The 15,753-nt window shown below is 40.0% G+C and overlaps 1 protein-coding gene across 2 annotated transcripts; it reads left to right on the top strand.

Annotated features, from left to right (window-relative positions):
• The first annotated feature begins 778 nt into the window (after positions 1 to 778).
• On the top strand, positions 779 to 14,953 carry LOC144053295 (ceramide kinase-like). 2 transcript variants are annotated; one of them, XM_077567601.1, is made up of 12 exons: positions 779 to 1,148; positions 5,400 to 5,558; positions 6,851 to 6,973; positions 7,041 to 7,166; positions 7,543 to 7,609; positions 7,673 to 7,818; positions 8,505 to 8,579; positions 8,655 to 8,913; positions 9,397 to 9,476; positions 10,519 to 10,736; positions 10,843 to 11,060; positions 11,970 to 14,953. In XM_077567601.1, exons 1-12 carry the CDS (start codon positions 1,013 to 1,015, stop codon positions 12,055 to 12,057), a joined length of 1,695 nt encoding a protein of 564 aa, XP_077423727.1. In that variant the 5' UTR covers positions 779 to 1,012; the 3' UTR covers positions 12,058 to 14,953. The 2 variants fall into 2 exon arrangements, with proteins under 2 accessions (XP_077423727.1, XP_077423728.1); XM_077567602.1 differs by lacking the exon at positions 779 to 1,148 and adding an exon at positions 4,435 to 4,570.
• Positions 14,954 to 15,753: the final 800 nt, after the last annotated feature.

The following is a 15,753-nucleotide window of genomic DNA, read 5'->3' as shown; positions in this document are numbered from 1 at the left end:
TGATACATGGATGAAATTATTTTATTTTTCTAACTCTAAATGCGTGGTAAATGCATTTAATCTAAATGAAAGGGGGCGGGGGGGGGGCTGACAAATGAATATAGTTTTAAATTGTATTGTTTATGCTTTTGTTATAATCAACCAATTATTTAATTTAAAAAAAATAACTATATGATAAATAGAAGTACAATTGTGTGTATTTTTTATTCTATTTAATGAGGGATAGATAGCTAGATAGATCAAATTTTGGGGAAAATGGCTAATTAAGACCACATATAGCCCACGTGCTATATGTTGTTCACCACTAAAATAGAGTGGAGATGCTTTCAGGTATTATAGGAAAATGTGATTGCAGCGTTACTTTTTCGTTAATATGTACTAACAAATGATACTCGTGGGTACTTCCAAAATATTTCAAGAATGTTTATTCATTCTTATAGTATCTAAATGTAATTATGCTACAAAAAATACAAAATAACAGTTAAATATGAAATTGCAGTCTTTACAACGTGAACAGCAATGAATTTATTTTTGTTTTGAAAAACCAAGGACGCATCTGACTCTCATAATCAATGTATATGACTGATGCGTATAGTAAGAATCAATGGGGACGGGTTACTAAGTCATGACTTCTACCCGTCAGTCCTTCTTTCGGATGTCAATGTTGCAAATGATATTCTGTGGTCGATGTAACCTGTAATAATGTGTCCGAAAGGAAAACATGAATAAAACAACAGCAATGAATCCCCGAGTTTTACACCTACACTCGAATGCATCATCAGGCCACTCCCACTTCCGGTAAGTACCCGCTATCTCTGGGAGAGGAAAAAAAAACAACTTGAGCGCTATCCGCTACTTGGTGGCCATTTAGCAGAAATTCTCATTTAACCTTCTGGGGTTAAACGTCCGCTCCTGGCCGTTTGAGGTGGAAGCGGCTCACGGAGACAACATGGCGCATCGGAGGTAACGTTTTCCCCAGGCCTGACGCTGAAGGACGGACGGAACCGGTCCGATGGAGAGGCCGGCGAGGCTGCTGCTCTTGTCCGAGCTGCGCGTCCGCAATGTCGGCCACGAAGTGAGCTTATGCCGGTCCCTGCTCACCTGGAAGAGGCGAACCTCCAGCCCGGTGTACCATCCGTTCAGACCCAGTAAGACCTCAAACGAGCAGAGCCGAACCGTGTCCCGACATTTGTCGTCCTCCTTTGTCCCTCTGGACACACTCCAGTACACTCTACGTGGCGAACAAGACACAAAGAGTTCACAACGAATACAAAATAAAAGCGCAAATGTGTCGTGTAAATGTCGCGCGAGAAGGTACTAAATTCAAATTATTTATATTTATACAACACGGCTCATGTTCGACTTTTCATCAGCATCCGGCTTACGTAACTGGCCACGTGCCGTCAATCAAAAACTACTTGAAATAAAAGCAATTTAAATAAATAAAAAAATGAATGAGTAAACAGGAAATATGTCATCTTCACGCCGGCGTATTAGGGCAACGTATAAATATATAGATTTTTTAGAGGGCGGGGGTCAATCTTCCGAGGAAAAACTCGCAAATTTGCCACTTTATAAAGTGGCAAATTTTCGAGTTTCTGATTTTTTTTTTCTTCTCGCAAATTAGTTTTTTACTCGGAATATTGCCCTCACCTTTTAACTCTTTGACTGCCAAAACTGTTAAATAACGTTTAGTAAAATCCTATGGAGGAGTGCCAAAGACGTTAAAAGACGTTTGTTTGAAAACAGAGGTGAAACTAACCATTTTCTATTGTTGATTACTCAAAAACGGAATAAGGTAAAAACAAACAACTTTTTTTCTGATGAAAGATGAGTCCAATCTTTCATTTGGTAGTATGTGTGTTTCCATAGTCCAAACACATAATTTTCTGTGGACCTTGAAAGATCAGTCAAAATGCTTAAATCGGCTGGCACCCACGGCATCCCTTTTCTGAAAACGTCTGGCAGTCAAAGAGTTAAAAATATATATTTATACGTGGCCCTAATACACCGTCGTATATATTGATGTATTTGTCCTGTTTTGTAATAAAAGATTGTAAACTGTATTTAAATATTGGCAGTGGTTATTTTGAGGGGGGCCGGCAACTTTTATTTTGCCGTGAACAGCTCAGATTTTTTTTCAACTCTTTGACTGCCAAAAACGTTAAATAACGTTTAGTAAAGTTCTATGGAGGAGTGCCAAAGACGTTAAAATACGTTTTTTCAAAACAGAGGTGAAACTAACCATTTTCTATTGTTGATTACTGGAAAACGGAATAAGGTAGAAACAAACTTTTTTTTCTGATGAAAGATGAGAGTCCAATCTTTCATTTGGTAGTATGTGTGTTTCCATAGTCCAAACACATCATTTTCTGTGGACCTTGAAAGATCAGTCAAAATGCTTAAATCGGCTGGCACCCACGGCATCCCTTTTCTGAAAACGTCTGGCAGTCAGAGTTAAAAATATATATTTATACGTGGCCCTAATACACCGTCGTATATATTGATGTATTTGTCCTGTTTTGTAATAAAAGATTGTAAACTGTATTTAAATATTGGCAGTGGTTATTTTGAGGGGGGCCGGCAACTTTTATTTTGCCGTGAACAGCTCAGATTTTTTTTCAACTCTTTGACTGCCAAAAACGTTAAGTAACGTTTAGTAAAGTTCTATGGCGGAGTGCCAAAGACGTTAAACGTTTTTTTCAAAACAGAGGTGAAACTAACCATTTTCTATTGTTGATTACTGAAAAACGGAATAAGGTAGAAACAAACTTTTTTTTCTGATGAAAGATGAGAGTCCAATCTTTTCATTTGTAGTATGTGTGTTTCCATAGTCCAAACACAACATTTTCTGTGGACCTTGAAAAATCAGTCAAAAATACTTAAATCGGCTGGCACCCACGGCATCCCTTTTCTGAAAACGTCTGGCAGTCAAAGAGTTAATGCTTTATTGTGAACAGCTCTGATTGGTCAATTGACAAATGCGAACTTACGTCACAAGCCAACATGGCGGTCAACTCGGTCAAATGACCCTTCATTGAAAAGAATTGAACTTTCGATGGTTGCAATTTAATTTGTGAGGATGATTTTGATTTCAAAATGTGATGAGATTTACTTTGACGACTATAACAATCTGCGTGGTTTGTACGCTCGTCACAGGCAAAAGCAATACATTAGGAGTCACGACGTTTGTTTTCACTTTGTAAAGGAAGCATTTGCATTGCAGAAATATCAGAGATGGCCGCCGGATGTTTGGAATTGTCAATTCGAACACTGCCTGGCAAAGGCCTGTTGCACAAACGCTGCATCCACGAGTGATCATTTCATCTCTATGGACGTTGACTCCATACAACTGCGAATTGAGTTGAAAAAGGTCAAACCGGCTATTTTAACCTTGCCGCCCAGTGCCGCTACGTCTTCAAAGATCTTCAATAGTTGAAGGATGATGCCTTCGCTGGGTTATTGATCCTGAATTGTCCCTGCCGACATCAGTCATGTCGCCATGACGACGGCTGAAATAGTGGAAGCCGTTTGTGAATCTTTCATGTTTGTTGTCCTGCTGCCTGCTGAGTGCGGCTCAGTTCTCTCATATTCAGTTTCACTGCATCCACACGCTTGCATCACGCTGAAATCGAGAAACTGCTGTCCTTAAACGGTTTGAGCCGTCAATTGAAAGACATGGAAACCGTTTCCATGTTTATCTTGGCTATTTGAAAATTATAATCTGAACTATGACTGATTGATGGTTTCATCCAAAATGTTGCGCTTTTGTAAATTGTGCTTGGTCTGTCTTTGTAAGTTTGAAACTTTTTTGCTGCTGCTTGTCCCGGCCAGAAAAAAAAAGCTTATTTTCCCGACCAACTGCATTTTTTGAGGCCAATGCCAATACCGATTTTAGGCGGGAAAAAATACAGATTCCAATGTATCTGCCGATTATCTATATTTAATGCATAAATCCCTCCCCACCCAATTCCACTTCAATAAGTGTCACTTACACACAAACTTTTGCTATTAAGATTCTCTGCTTTGATGACAAGTCCATAGTATGACCTTATCAACAAATTTCATGAAGTATGCAAGGTTATAGTATAGATTTATGTGTCAATAATAAAATCATTCTTACTTGTTTACAACTGCTCTAAAGCCATTTCTTTTATATATTTTTATCTTGTGTTATATTTTCACAAGTCTTGGGATTGAACCTAGGACCTTGGGGATTGTATTTCGTGCCATGTCATGTGGAAATGTATGTTAAGACAAAAAAAAAGTATTTGAATCCTTGAAATATCAACTTTAAATATAACTTGAAAGGACAATGACAAAATAGAACAATAAGAAAGTAAAATAAGAATAGAATAAACCAAAATAATAGCAACTGTAAACAATAAGAACAAATACTGACTGTTCGTGTGCGTTTTGGCCTCTTGGGGGCAGTGTGGTGCCGTGCATCCATGGCATACACACTTAAAATGAGTACAGAAGAAAGTTGCGATTGAATTCTATTAAAATCATTTGTTTTTCACACATTGAGAAGAATTTGCGCCTTTGCGTAGTGTTATCTTACCCGAGGGTATGTGTTCCCACAGCATTTGTGTGTGAATATTCGTTATTTGAAGAAAAAACACTCCCGAAGTCGATGCTAACTTGCAGTTAGCATTTGAATGGGATCCTCCCTTCGCTTTTAGCATTAGCGCTAGGCTAGCGATGTTTTAAAAACGAAGCATGTTTTTTTATTTAAATATACAGTGGATTTAATTCTTATTGTCGTGTGTTTAGTTTTACAGTTAACTCCAACTGGGGTGTCACTAAACAGCTTAAAGGATGCTTAGTGACAACAGAATAACATACGCTACACACTTGCTAGTTGCTAATGCTACGTAATGTTACAAATGGTGCATTCAGGGTACTTTCACAGCGTTGGAAATGTTTTTCTTGATGATAACGTTTTAAGGAAAAGATAATCGGCTACTTGACCCAACAGGCCGATTGTTTTGGCTGATGTTTGAAGGGCAATATTCGACCGATTAATCGGTCGGGCCCTCCCTTTTAATCTCATTGGGACAAACTTGCTTAAATAAAAGTTAAAAATAAGTAAATGAATCAATTAAAAGCTCCTCCGCTAATTGGATTATTTGTTCATGTTCTTGACATTATAAATAAATCTCTGAGGAATTGAACATTCCGACTTTTTGACTAAAGTTACTATGTTAGTTTCTTGTGTAATCATTTAATGATAATGATGTGAATGTCATGAGTTTTATTTATTCATCACTTTGTTCCACAATCAAGAAACTAAGGAAGTTAAGACCTCGCTCACGTCTTAGTCACATGAATATTTTCCCAGGAAATAACCGCATTAATGACTTATGTGTGTGTGTGTGTGTGTGTGTGCGCGGCAGGTGTGTGTCACAGCGTGTGTGTGTCAGAGATCATCAGCGTGCAAGAGGAAGAAGAGGAGGAGGCCAAAGAGGAAGAGGAGCAGAAGCGCAACCGAGACGATGGCAGCTGGAACAAGATCAGAGAGAACCAAATGAAAGACTGCAGGCGCTCTTTCACAGGTGACAAAAACAAACGCCGATGAAGATGATGATTATGATTTGTCTCGTTCATCTGAAGATGAACTCGTCAACTGCCTGCACAAAACTGAATGTTGTCAAATTGAAAGTGGCCTTTTGTATGCACTCCATTTGGTCCAATTTGGTTTCCGTGACTTTTTTCCCCCTTTTCATTGATTAATTGTGTAGCTTGCTTGGTTGGTGAATTGTTACTGTGGATTAGTTAGCTAGTAAGTATTTTAGTAAGTCAGTTGGTTGGTTACTTAGATGGTAGGATGCTATTTACTCAGTTGTCAAATAGTATGTTGCTTGGTTAGTTAGTCAGTTAACCAGTGAGTCTAGCGTTTAACCAACTCAATTTGATTGATGAAGCACACAGCAATGGCTGCATACAAAGTGCTGTACATGATGGAGTAAAGATCTGTCATGCAATTAGGATAGGTAAAAGAAAATAAGACAAAAAAATAATAAATAGAAGTAGGTAAGTAAATAAATAACTAGTTAGTAATTAGTTAGACAGTATCTTATTATTCTGATTGGTTCGCTATCCAGTATTTTGCTTGTTGTCGTTTTTTTAGAAACGACATGATTTTGTTGATTGCTTAGTTTGATAGCTAGTTAGGTAAGTTGCTATTTACTTATTTAGTTTCCTAGTTAGCGACTATCTTAGTATTTTGGTTGCATAGTTAGGTAGCCCGATAGGTAGATGTTATTTACACATATATTTGCAAGTTGGTAGTTTAGTTGGTGAGTCAGTTAAGCAATGAGTCTGCCTTTTAGTTAATTTAGTTTATCTTTAGTTGGTTGATTAATTAGTTATGAAGGTAGGTAGGCTGTACTCATGTAGTTAGTGTTAAGTTAGTTACTTGCTTAGTTAGAGAGTATCTTATAATTCTGTTTGGTTACTTATCCAATAATTGGTTTGTTATTTAGAAACTACAATCATTTGTTGGTAACTTGGTTAGGTTGGTTATTTCCTTATTTATTTAGCTATTTAGTGAGTATGTTGGTTAGGTAGCCAGGTATCTAGGTAGTTATTCATTTGATGGTGAGAATATGTTGGTTAGTTGGCGAATCAGTTAGCCACTAAGTTTGCTGGTTAGTTAGCAACTATAATGGTGTGTAACTTGGTTGATTAGCTAGGTAGGTTGTTAGTTTGGTGCTTAGAATGTTAGTTAGATGTGCTGCGCCTGCATGTTTGTTGGTCGGGTTAATAAACGGCAGTGCTACGATTGTCTATAAAATGTCAAACCAAACGATGCGCACACAATGAATTGTGTTGTTTTGCGTCCCAGTGTCGTACGTGGAGAGGTGTCGGCAGCACCGCTGGCGGTGCGCTGACGTCACCTTCACCTGTCCACAGGCGGCGCTGTGCCGCTGCTGGGTGAGCGCCATCAGAGAGCTGCTGGCAGCCATCAGTACGTACCTCAACACACACACACGCATACACGCACAGTTGTGTATTGTTGCGTTGCGTTGTTGCAGGGTGCAGACCCTCGCAGCTGCTGGTGTACATCAACCCGTACGGCGGCAAGCGGCAGGCCAAGCGCGTCTATCAGCAGAAGGTGGCGCCGCTCTTCGCCCTCGCCGGCATCAGCACGCACGTCATCGGTACGCCAGACTTGCACGCAAGGTGCAAAGTTTTGCTACTTCCCACATTTCGGGATTTCTTGACCCAGAGTTGTCACGAAACCTGCTTTGTGAAATCCACACGGACGTCTCCCACCTTAACCTTCATTTAATTCATCTTGTTTCATCCAAAAGGAACTTGCATAATTAGTGTTTCAAATCGTTTTATTAGTCTACATATTTTTAACTTGAAACATTTTCTTGTTTTGTACCGTGATTTCCATTCATATCCAAATCACGAGCAGTTCTACGACTTGGGAAACCAAAAGTCATCAAAATAAAGAAATGAAATGTTTCCTTGATTTACGTGTTGAACCTGTTGACTGATGCTGTCTAACGTGCGCGCATGTCGCCGTAGTGACGGAGTACGCCAATCACGCCCGGGACCACCTGAGGGAGGAGGCGGAGCTAAAGAAGTACGAGGGGTGAGTGAGCTAGCGCCAAGCGGCGGCCGGCGCTGGCGCTAACGTGTGCGCTTCCCTCGCCAGCGTCGTGTGCGTGGGTGGCGACGGCATGTTCAGCGAGATGGTGCACGGTTTGGTGTGGCGGACGCAGAAGGACGCCGGCCTGGACGTCAACAGGCCCGAGCAGACGCTCGCCGCCTGCTCGCTACGCATCGGAATCATACCAGCAGGTCGCCACTCTCGCCGCTCGCCTCTTTGCCATCACGCTTAGTTAGTGTTAGTTACTGGACTTGAAGTTAACTCACCCTTTTGGTTTGGTTTCGATGCATTTGTTTGTTAGCGAGTTAGGTTAGCTGACGGATGGATCTTTTCATATGAAAATTTTAGTGGCGTAAAAGGAGCTATAAACTCCAAATTAACGCACTAAATTTGACACCCCTAGTTTAATATATTAGGTAGGTAGGTTGTTTGTTGGTTTGTTAGGTAGATTGGTTGGTTGGCAGAGGTGGCAAATCCAGGTCCGAAAGTAAAAACCCTGCCACGGTTTGGCTTTAGCCTTAAATGCTAGCTAGCTAGCTAGCTCCCATAGCACTTGTTTAACTATCAACTCTTCAGCTGTCCTGTCAATTAAAGGCAAAAAAACCCCAAAACATTTAAATTCATGTGAACAGTAAAATCTGGCCTTTAAAATTCTACTTTCTTATGAATTTATGAGAAAAAAGAGATAGTCATGGTTTTATGAATCAATATCAGGCTTGAAAAGGAAAATTGAGTCTATCGATTATTCTTTTTTTTTTTATATGTTGCCAGTGAGGTCGTTTTGGCTTATTTCATAATCACCATAATTGATCGGTTAGTTAATCGTGGCTACTGTAGCAATCCTTTTTGAAATAATTTTTTTTTTTTAATCTCTCAGGTTCCACAGATTGCATCTGCTTCGCCACAGTGGGCACCAATGACCCCGTGACCTCTGCCCTGCACATCATCGTGGGTCAGTCAGACGCCGCACGTTCAGCAACAGAAGAGTCGCTCACTCGTTTAAGTAACGGCGTCTTGAACTCTGCAGGCGACCGCCAAGCGCTGGACGTGTGCTCGGTGCACCACGACGACGCCTTCCTGCGCTACTCGGTGTCGCTGCTGGGCTACGGTTTCTACGGCGACGTGCTGAGCGACAGCGAGAGGAAGCGATGGCTGGGCCCCGCCAGGTACGACCTGGCCGGACTCAAGATGTTCCTCACGCACCACCACTACGAGGGCACCGTGTCCTACCTGCCGGCCGGCGGCGGCGCGGGGGCGCCCAGGGACGCGTCCAGGTGTCGATCCGGGTGAGGACCCACAAAAAAGAGACTTTTAGGGGCTTTCGTTAAGGCAGACCTGGGCAATATGGACAAAAAAATACAAATCTCCATTCTTATTTCATTCTGGATGATTAGAATTGATTTTGATCAATGTCATAAAGCCAACAAAGATGTCATTTATTCAAAAACAAATCTTGGGCAAAATATTCACAACAATATTGTATACAGATTTGAACTCCATTTAAACATAACCTTAAAATTCATAGCTTGTGCAAAAAACAGCTATTCATAAGAGTGTATTATTTCACGATTTAGCTCCTTTTCAACAATTCATTTTTTAATATGACGATTAATTGAATGAATTTGATTTATTGCACAGCCCTGGTTTAAGGTAAAGTTAGGGGTTCAAGCCTGGTTTAAAGTTTCAATCATAAATGAGGGTTTTAGGTGTCAAGCAAAAATGTGTGTTGTGCTGCGACATTCATGAAACGTTTTGCTTTTCTTTTGCAGTTGTTCGGTTTGTCAGGACAGCAAGAAACTCTTGTCGGAGAGAGCCGGCGTGTACCAGACGGACCCGAAGGAGTGCAGCGGTACTTCACCTGCAGTCTTTGAACAAGATTCCAAAAATCGAATCTGCAAATAGATTCTTTTTCAGGAACATCGATTATTTATTTTTTGGAGGGTGGGGAAGAAAAAAAGTTTGGAAGTCAAATTAGTTTTGTCATTTCAAATGTATATATCTTATTTGAGATCTTGGGGGAAAATATTTATATGAAGAAAAATTATGAAAGAATATTTTTATTAAGATAAAATATATAATAAAGAACACATTTTTGAAGAAAATTATTTCGATTTTTTTTTTGTAGTTAGAAAAAATATTTTTGGGAGGAAAATTATCTATTTTTTTTTTAATATAGATAGAAAATTGTATTAAAGAGAATTTTGAGGGGAAGAAAGGGAAGGATTTTTTTTAAAGCCTTTTAGAAAGAAAGAAATATTTTTGGAAGGCAAATTATTTTATTGAAGAAAAGTGATTTCGATTTATTTATTTGTTAGTAAAAACAAATTGGAAATTTGCTTTTGTTTTTAATTAAGATAAAATATTGTATCAAAGAGATTTTTGAGGGGGGGATGGGGAGGATTTTTTAAAATATTTTTTTTAATAAAATATATATTTTTAAACAAACAAACATTTTTTTTTAGATAAAAAAAGGTTCTTTGGGGAAAAAGATTGGGGGGGAAGCCGAAATTATTTTTTGAAGACAAGTGATTTTTTCAAATATATATATTTTTTGGAAGGATTTTTTTTTTAATTAAGATAGAAAATTGTATTTTTTTTTGTTCTATCTTAATTTAAAAAAAATATTTTCCTTCCCAAAATATTTTTTCAAAACGACAACAACAAAAATCACTTGCAGAAATCATTTTTTAAAAAGAATTTCTTGGAATTTTTTTTTTTAAAGGAAAAAAATCAGTGTGGCACACAAATGAAAATGCACAAATAAGATATTTGCCTCACCCGACTGTCCGTACATAAATGCTTGCGAATCAGGATGAGAGGGGGGCTGTGGACGGACCTCTGAGGAACACCGCAAATCCCAACATCACTACAAGCGTGTGATTCCGTTGCAGAAAAAGACTACAGCGACGACGGCGGCTGGCGGACGATCCGCGGCAAGTTCCTGGCCATCAACGCGGCCAGCATGAGCTGCGCGTGCCCGCGCAGCCCCAAAGGCCTGTCGCCCGCCGCCCACCTGGCCGACGGCACCGCCGACCTCATCCTGGTGCGCAAGTGCTCCCGCTTCAACTTCCTCAGGCACCTCCTGCGCCACACCAACAAGAACGACCAGGTGAGGTCCTAATCGGCGCTCTCTCTCTCTCTCTCTCTCTCGCTCGCCGGCCAGCGTCCGTCTTCACGTCCGTCTTCACGTCCGTCTGCGTGCGTCCCTCCCTCAGTTTGACCTGCCCTTCGTGGAGGTGCACCGCGTGCGGCGCTTCCGCTTCGCGCCGCGCCACTGCCGCAGCGACTCTGAGCTGGAACTGGACCTGCTGGACGGGAAGCGGCAGATCTTCGGACAGATCTGCCGAGACCACCCGGCCTGCGGCTGCGCACCCGCCTTCAGCAGCTGGAACTGCGACGGCGAGATCCTCCCGCACGCCGCCATCGACGTCAGGTCAGCTACCGCAGCCATACACAAACCCGCTCTTAGTTTATGTCTTACTTCAAATATTTTTTTCAAATATTGAAAAATTCAAACTGCAAAAAAAAAAAAAATCTAGATTTTTACCTGAAATTATTTGACTTCATTCTCAAAATACTTTTTTTTTTATCTCAGAAAAATATAACTTTATTCATGAATTATTATTTTTTCAAACGAAATGAAGACACAATTTTTACAAAATAAATTTTTGTAATATTGTATGTTTTGTTCTTTTTACCTCCAAACCTGTTTTATTAATTAAATTAAAATATTTTTTCAATGAAAAAAAGTTTTTTCCCTCCATAAAATATAACCAGGATTACATAATCTTGAAAAGCTACACTTGCAAAAACTTGAAGAAAATTTCAGATTTTTAAAAATATGAATTCTTATTAACCACACCTTGATTTTATTCAAGTATTTGAGTTCCTTCTCATAAGATTACGGCTTTCCCTGCCAAAATCGAACTCTATTGAGGGGAAAAAAAGAGACTTTCTTTTTGCTGCAAAAAAATCCGATTGTTGACATTATAACCATAAAATGTTTTGTTTTTCCTATTAAAAAATGTGATTGTTAAAAGTTACAAAAAGTATGACTTTATTCTGAAAAATACAACTTTATTCTTGAAAGATTAATACTTCTCCCCCCCATCAAAAATATGACAAAAAAATCATTTTTTCCTGATGCAAACATCATGCCTTTTTACCTGAAAATTTGATTTAATTAAAATAAAATATAGCTTTATTCTTTAGGGAAAAAAACACTTTATTTTGAAAGTTTTTCCACCAAAAATCCTCAAATGACCAACTTTCCCCTCCCAAATGTTTTTTCTTTCCTTACTCGGTTACATTTGTGTTTGTGTCCTTTATTGTTATTTTCCAGAGTGCATCGGCAGCTGATCCAACTGTTTGCCCGAGGCATCGAGGAGGCGGCCATGTTTGACGAGCTGGCGCCCGCCTGCTCCGTGTAGGCCGACCGCCTCGGACATTCGAGCGTCTTCCTTTCCTCTTCGTCGTCTCCCCGTTCAGCGGGTCTGATCGGGTTGTGTTGATGAGAGAAACTGATACGCAAACACTTTGGTATCACGGTTGACTCGCTTAAGTCGGGTCTGATTTTAGAGTCCGGTGAGGTCTGACTGTTGCGTCAAAGTCCTACTGAATGACAAGACCAACTCCACGTCAATGTCAACGTTTTGACGGGCCTAAATTTGGAGAAGGCCTGAGGGACGAGTTGGGTCTGACAAGCGCTAAATCTGACTGTTTCGTCTAATAGTCCTAGTAGAGTTTATTTGAGTGACAAATCCACCTCGAGTCTCGTCTCATTTGTTGAGTCTTGTCGGGTTTGAATTTGGAGTTGAGTTCAATCTGTTTTGTCTGAATGTCAAAGTCCTGCTAGAGTCTAGTCTGAATGAGAAGTCCCACTTAAGTCTCGGTGTCAAGTCCCATGATTAGTCAGGTCTGAATTTGGAGTTGAGGTAGGCCTGAATGTTGCGTCTAATTGTGAGTCCTCGTAGAATCCACTCTGATGAAATGGCAGGCCCGACGCCGGTCAAGTCTTCAGAGTCGAGTCAGTTTAGTCGGGTCTGACTTTGGAATAGCGTTCGGTCTGCGGATTTGAAAAGTCAAAATGCGACCAGACTCCAGTCTGAAGGAAAAGTTCAACTCAAGTCTAGTTTCTGTGCTGCCTTCAGTTTAGTCGGGACTGAATTTGGAGTTATGTCTACCTACTGAGTCTTCTCATAAAATTCCTAGTAGATTCCAATTTGAGTGACGAGTCTAAATCAAGTCTAGTCTCAGTGTTGAGTCCACATGTAGTTGGGTCTGAGCAAAGTGAAGGTTGTTGGGTCTCCAGCCGAAGTCCTGCTGGTATTTCGTCTGAATGGCAAGCCCAGCCCCGGTGTGAGTGTTGTTGATGTTTAGTCGGGTCTGAATTTGGAGTCAAGCACAGTTTGACGCTTGAGTCGACTCATTCAAGTCCTGCTCGAGTCCAGTGTGAGTGACCGGCCCAAATTAAGTCTAGTCTCGTCTCAATGTTGTCTGTGTTTAGTCGGGTCTGATTTCGGACTTGTTGGGACTCTCCAAAGACATTTTTTATTTTGTTTTTGAAATGTTTTTTATTTATTTGTGTCGGTTACACGATTATTAAGAGATGCAGTATATGATTTGATTTGTTAGCGAAGAATTACAATTTTTTGTCTTTTTTGTTTATGGAATGTGAATTTTTCCAAACGGTCAAGACTTTTATTCAAAAGACACGACGTTGCAAAAACGGGACTCTGTGAATGTTTGAATTCATTTGCGTCTGTTACGCGGCGACGATCGTCAATTGTGACGCGAGCTCGATGTTCACGTGAAGCGCCGATTTTATTTCAAATGTTTGACGTTGTCATGTCATTAGCAACAAAAATATTCTTCGGAAATACGTCTTTATTCGTTAGACTTGATTCTTGAAAAAAAATACTTTTTCTGGGAAAGGAATTTTTCCTTTTCTTTTTCCTCGTTATGTTAAAATTTATCCTCCAAATATTTGACTTTCTTTCGGAAGATTACATTTCCTAGAAAATAAACAATCTTCATATATATACCCTAAAAATGTCATTAAAAAAAGTGACTTTTTTAATGCAAAATGACACATTTTTACGTTGATTTGGCTAAATTTGTCTGTTTGACTTTTTTTTTTTTTTTATCCAAATTTTAAAAATTGTTACTAACATTTTACTTTATTTGTGATTATGACATACATATATTTTTTTGAATGACAAAAAGAAGACAGCACGTTGGACATCTTGAACAATTGCAGACTGTTTTTTTTATTTCTCAAAAATATAGCGTAAAAGTATTATTGTAAAGGACAATTTTTCTCAAAAATCTGTCTTTTCATCTTAATTTCTGTCCGTCTGTTACTCGACCACAATCACTCGTCAAAAGCGAAACTCCGACACCTGCTTAAAAAGTCGAAAGTTGTTTTCCAAAGAAAACCTTTTTCTCACAAATATGTCACTTTTTCCCTTGTGAATTACAACTTCTTTTTTCCTTCTGCAAATTGATTTCGAATTTGGGGGAGAGCCATGAATCAAAACCTTTTTTTTTTTTTTTTTTAACAGATGAAATATGACTCTTCAAATGTAATTAACAATCATCCCAAATTTAAACCAACGCCACCTGCACGTCAACTGTCGTCTTGTCGAAGTCAATGATCTCTTCGTCGCCCGTTGAACGTTCCCAATTATGCAAATTAGGTGCAACGTTCCCGGATGAACGTTTCGGTAGCCGCGGCTAATGTAGCGCTTTTACTGTACTTGTCGTCTTGTATTGATTGTTGATCGACAGCCGTCGCTGTTGATTGGCAGCGCGTCTCCTCTGCTGACCTGAGCTGGACTCATGATGATGATGAAGAGGAGGAGGAGGAGGAGGAGGTGGAGCAGTAGTCGAGCATCTCATTTAGCCTTGTTAGTGTTTCAACGTTTGTGTCCATGTAGCGCCACCTTCGAGCACAGCAGCTAACACGATATCAACTGCAACATATGACAACAACAAGCCACTCCAGACGGTTTCGTGTCGTGTCCAGTTTCGCATGCATTGTTACTATAGCAACCTTGCTAGCATCAACGTCACTTTGCATGCTAATTGGCTGACATGGGCATGCGAGCCACTGGAACCATATGCAAGTTTTGGACCTCTATGCACTCCTGCTAGCTGTAAGATAAGATAAGATCCACTGATTGTCACACCCATCTAAGTGGGGCGAAATTTGTTCTCCGCATTTGACCCATCCCCTGAGGGAGCGGTGAGCAGCAGCAGCGCCGCGCTCGGGAATTATGTGGTGTAGCCTCACATGGAAGAAATAAAATCAAATGTTCAATCGCACTTTATTTGTCTTTCTGTTTTATTGATTCGGGAAAAAGCTTGTGAGAACTTGTATTGACAGCGCTTCACTTCATTTCAAATTGAGGAAAGAAAAGAATTCCGACAAAATTATACACACAACAGCCTACTATGAAAATACCTTTTTTTCTTCAAAATGCCACACATGCATAATGACTTGATTTTTTTTTTCCAATTAGACAAATTAAAAAGGAAACAATCGTTTAAACCCTTTAGCATAAATAGCAGTAAGTAGTAGGCTACAAGGCCAGTCTTTTTTGGACAAAAAAAGAAGCATAATGTTCATGGTCATCATTGCACTCAAATGAGAATAATTATCACTAGAATAGTTTCATGATTTTCCAAGGCAAAAGTGACGTGGAAAGAATAATGGAACATTGATGTCTGACATGTCAGACATCAGGCTATTTTGGGGACAATCTCTGTGTGAAAAAGGTTGTCTGTTCTAGGGACTGCTATACTAGCCGGCTAGCTTGTGGGTGAAAGGCCAAAGGCGGCTACATGCTATTTGGCATGATCTCTATGGAAAGTTTGTCTGTTCCAGGAACTTGCATCCTGGTCAGCCGGACAACTTTGGCGGAAATGAGCACTGTGGTTTCGTGGGGGGCTACTGGGCAGGTCACTGGCACGACTTGCGCTGCAGTTACGAGATGAAGTACATCTGCAAGCGCGCCAGCGGTGAGTCCACACGTTGATATAGGGCGGCATGACGTCACAATGCTGTGGAGGGTTCGATGTTGAAAGACGTTCCAGAAAAGGATGGTTTGGGGGCTGCATATTGC

This window comes from Vanacampus margaritifer, chromosome 6 (genome assembly GCF_051991255.1).
Source record: "Vanacampus margaritifer isolate UIUO_Vmar chromosome 6, RoL_Vmar_1.0, whole genome shotgun sequence".
Classification (NCBI taxonomy): domain Eukaryota; kingdom Metazoa; phylum Chordata; class Actinopteri; order Syngnathiformes; family Syngnathidae; genus Vanacampus; species Vanacampus margaritifer.
This window is presented reverse-complemented; position numbering and strand designations above follow the sequence as displayed.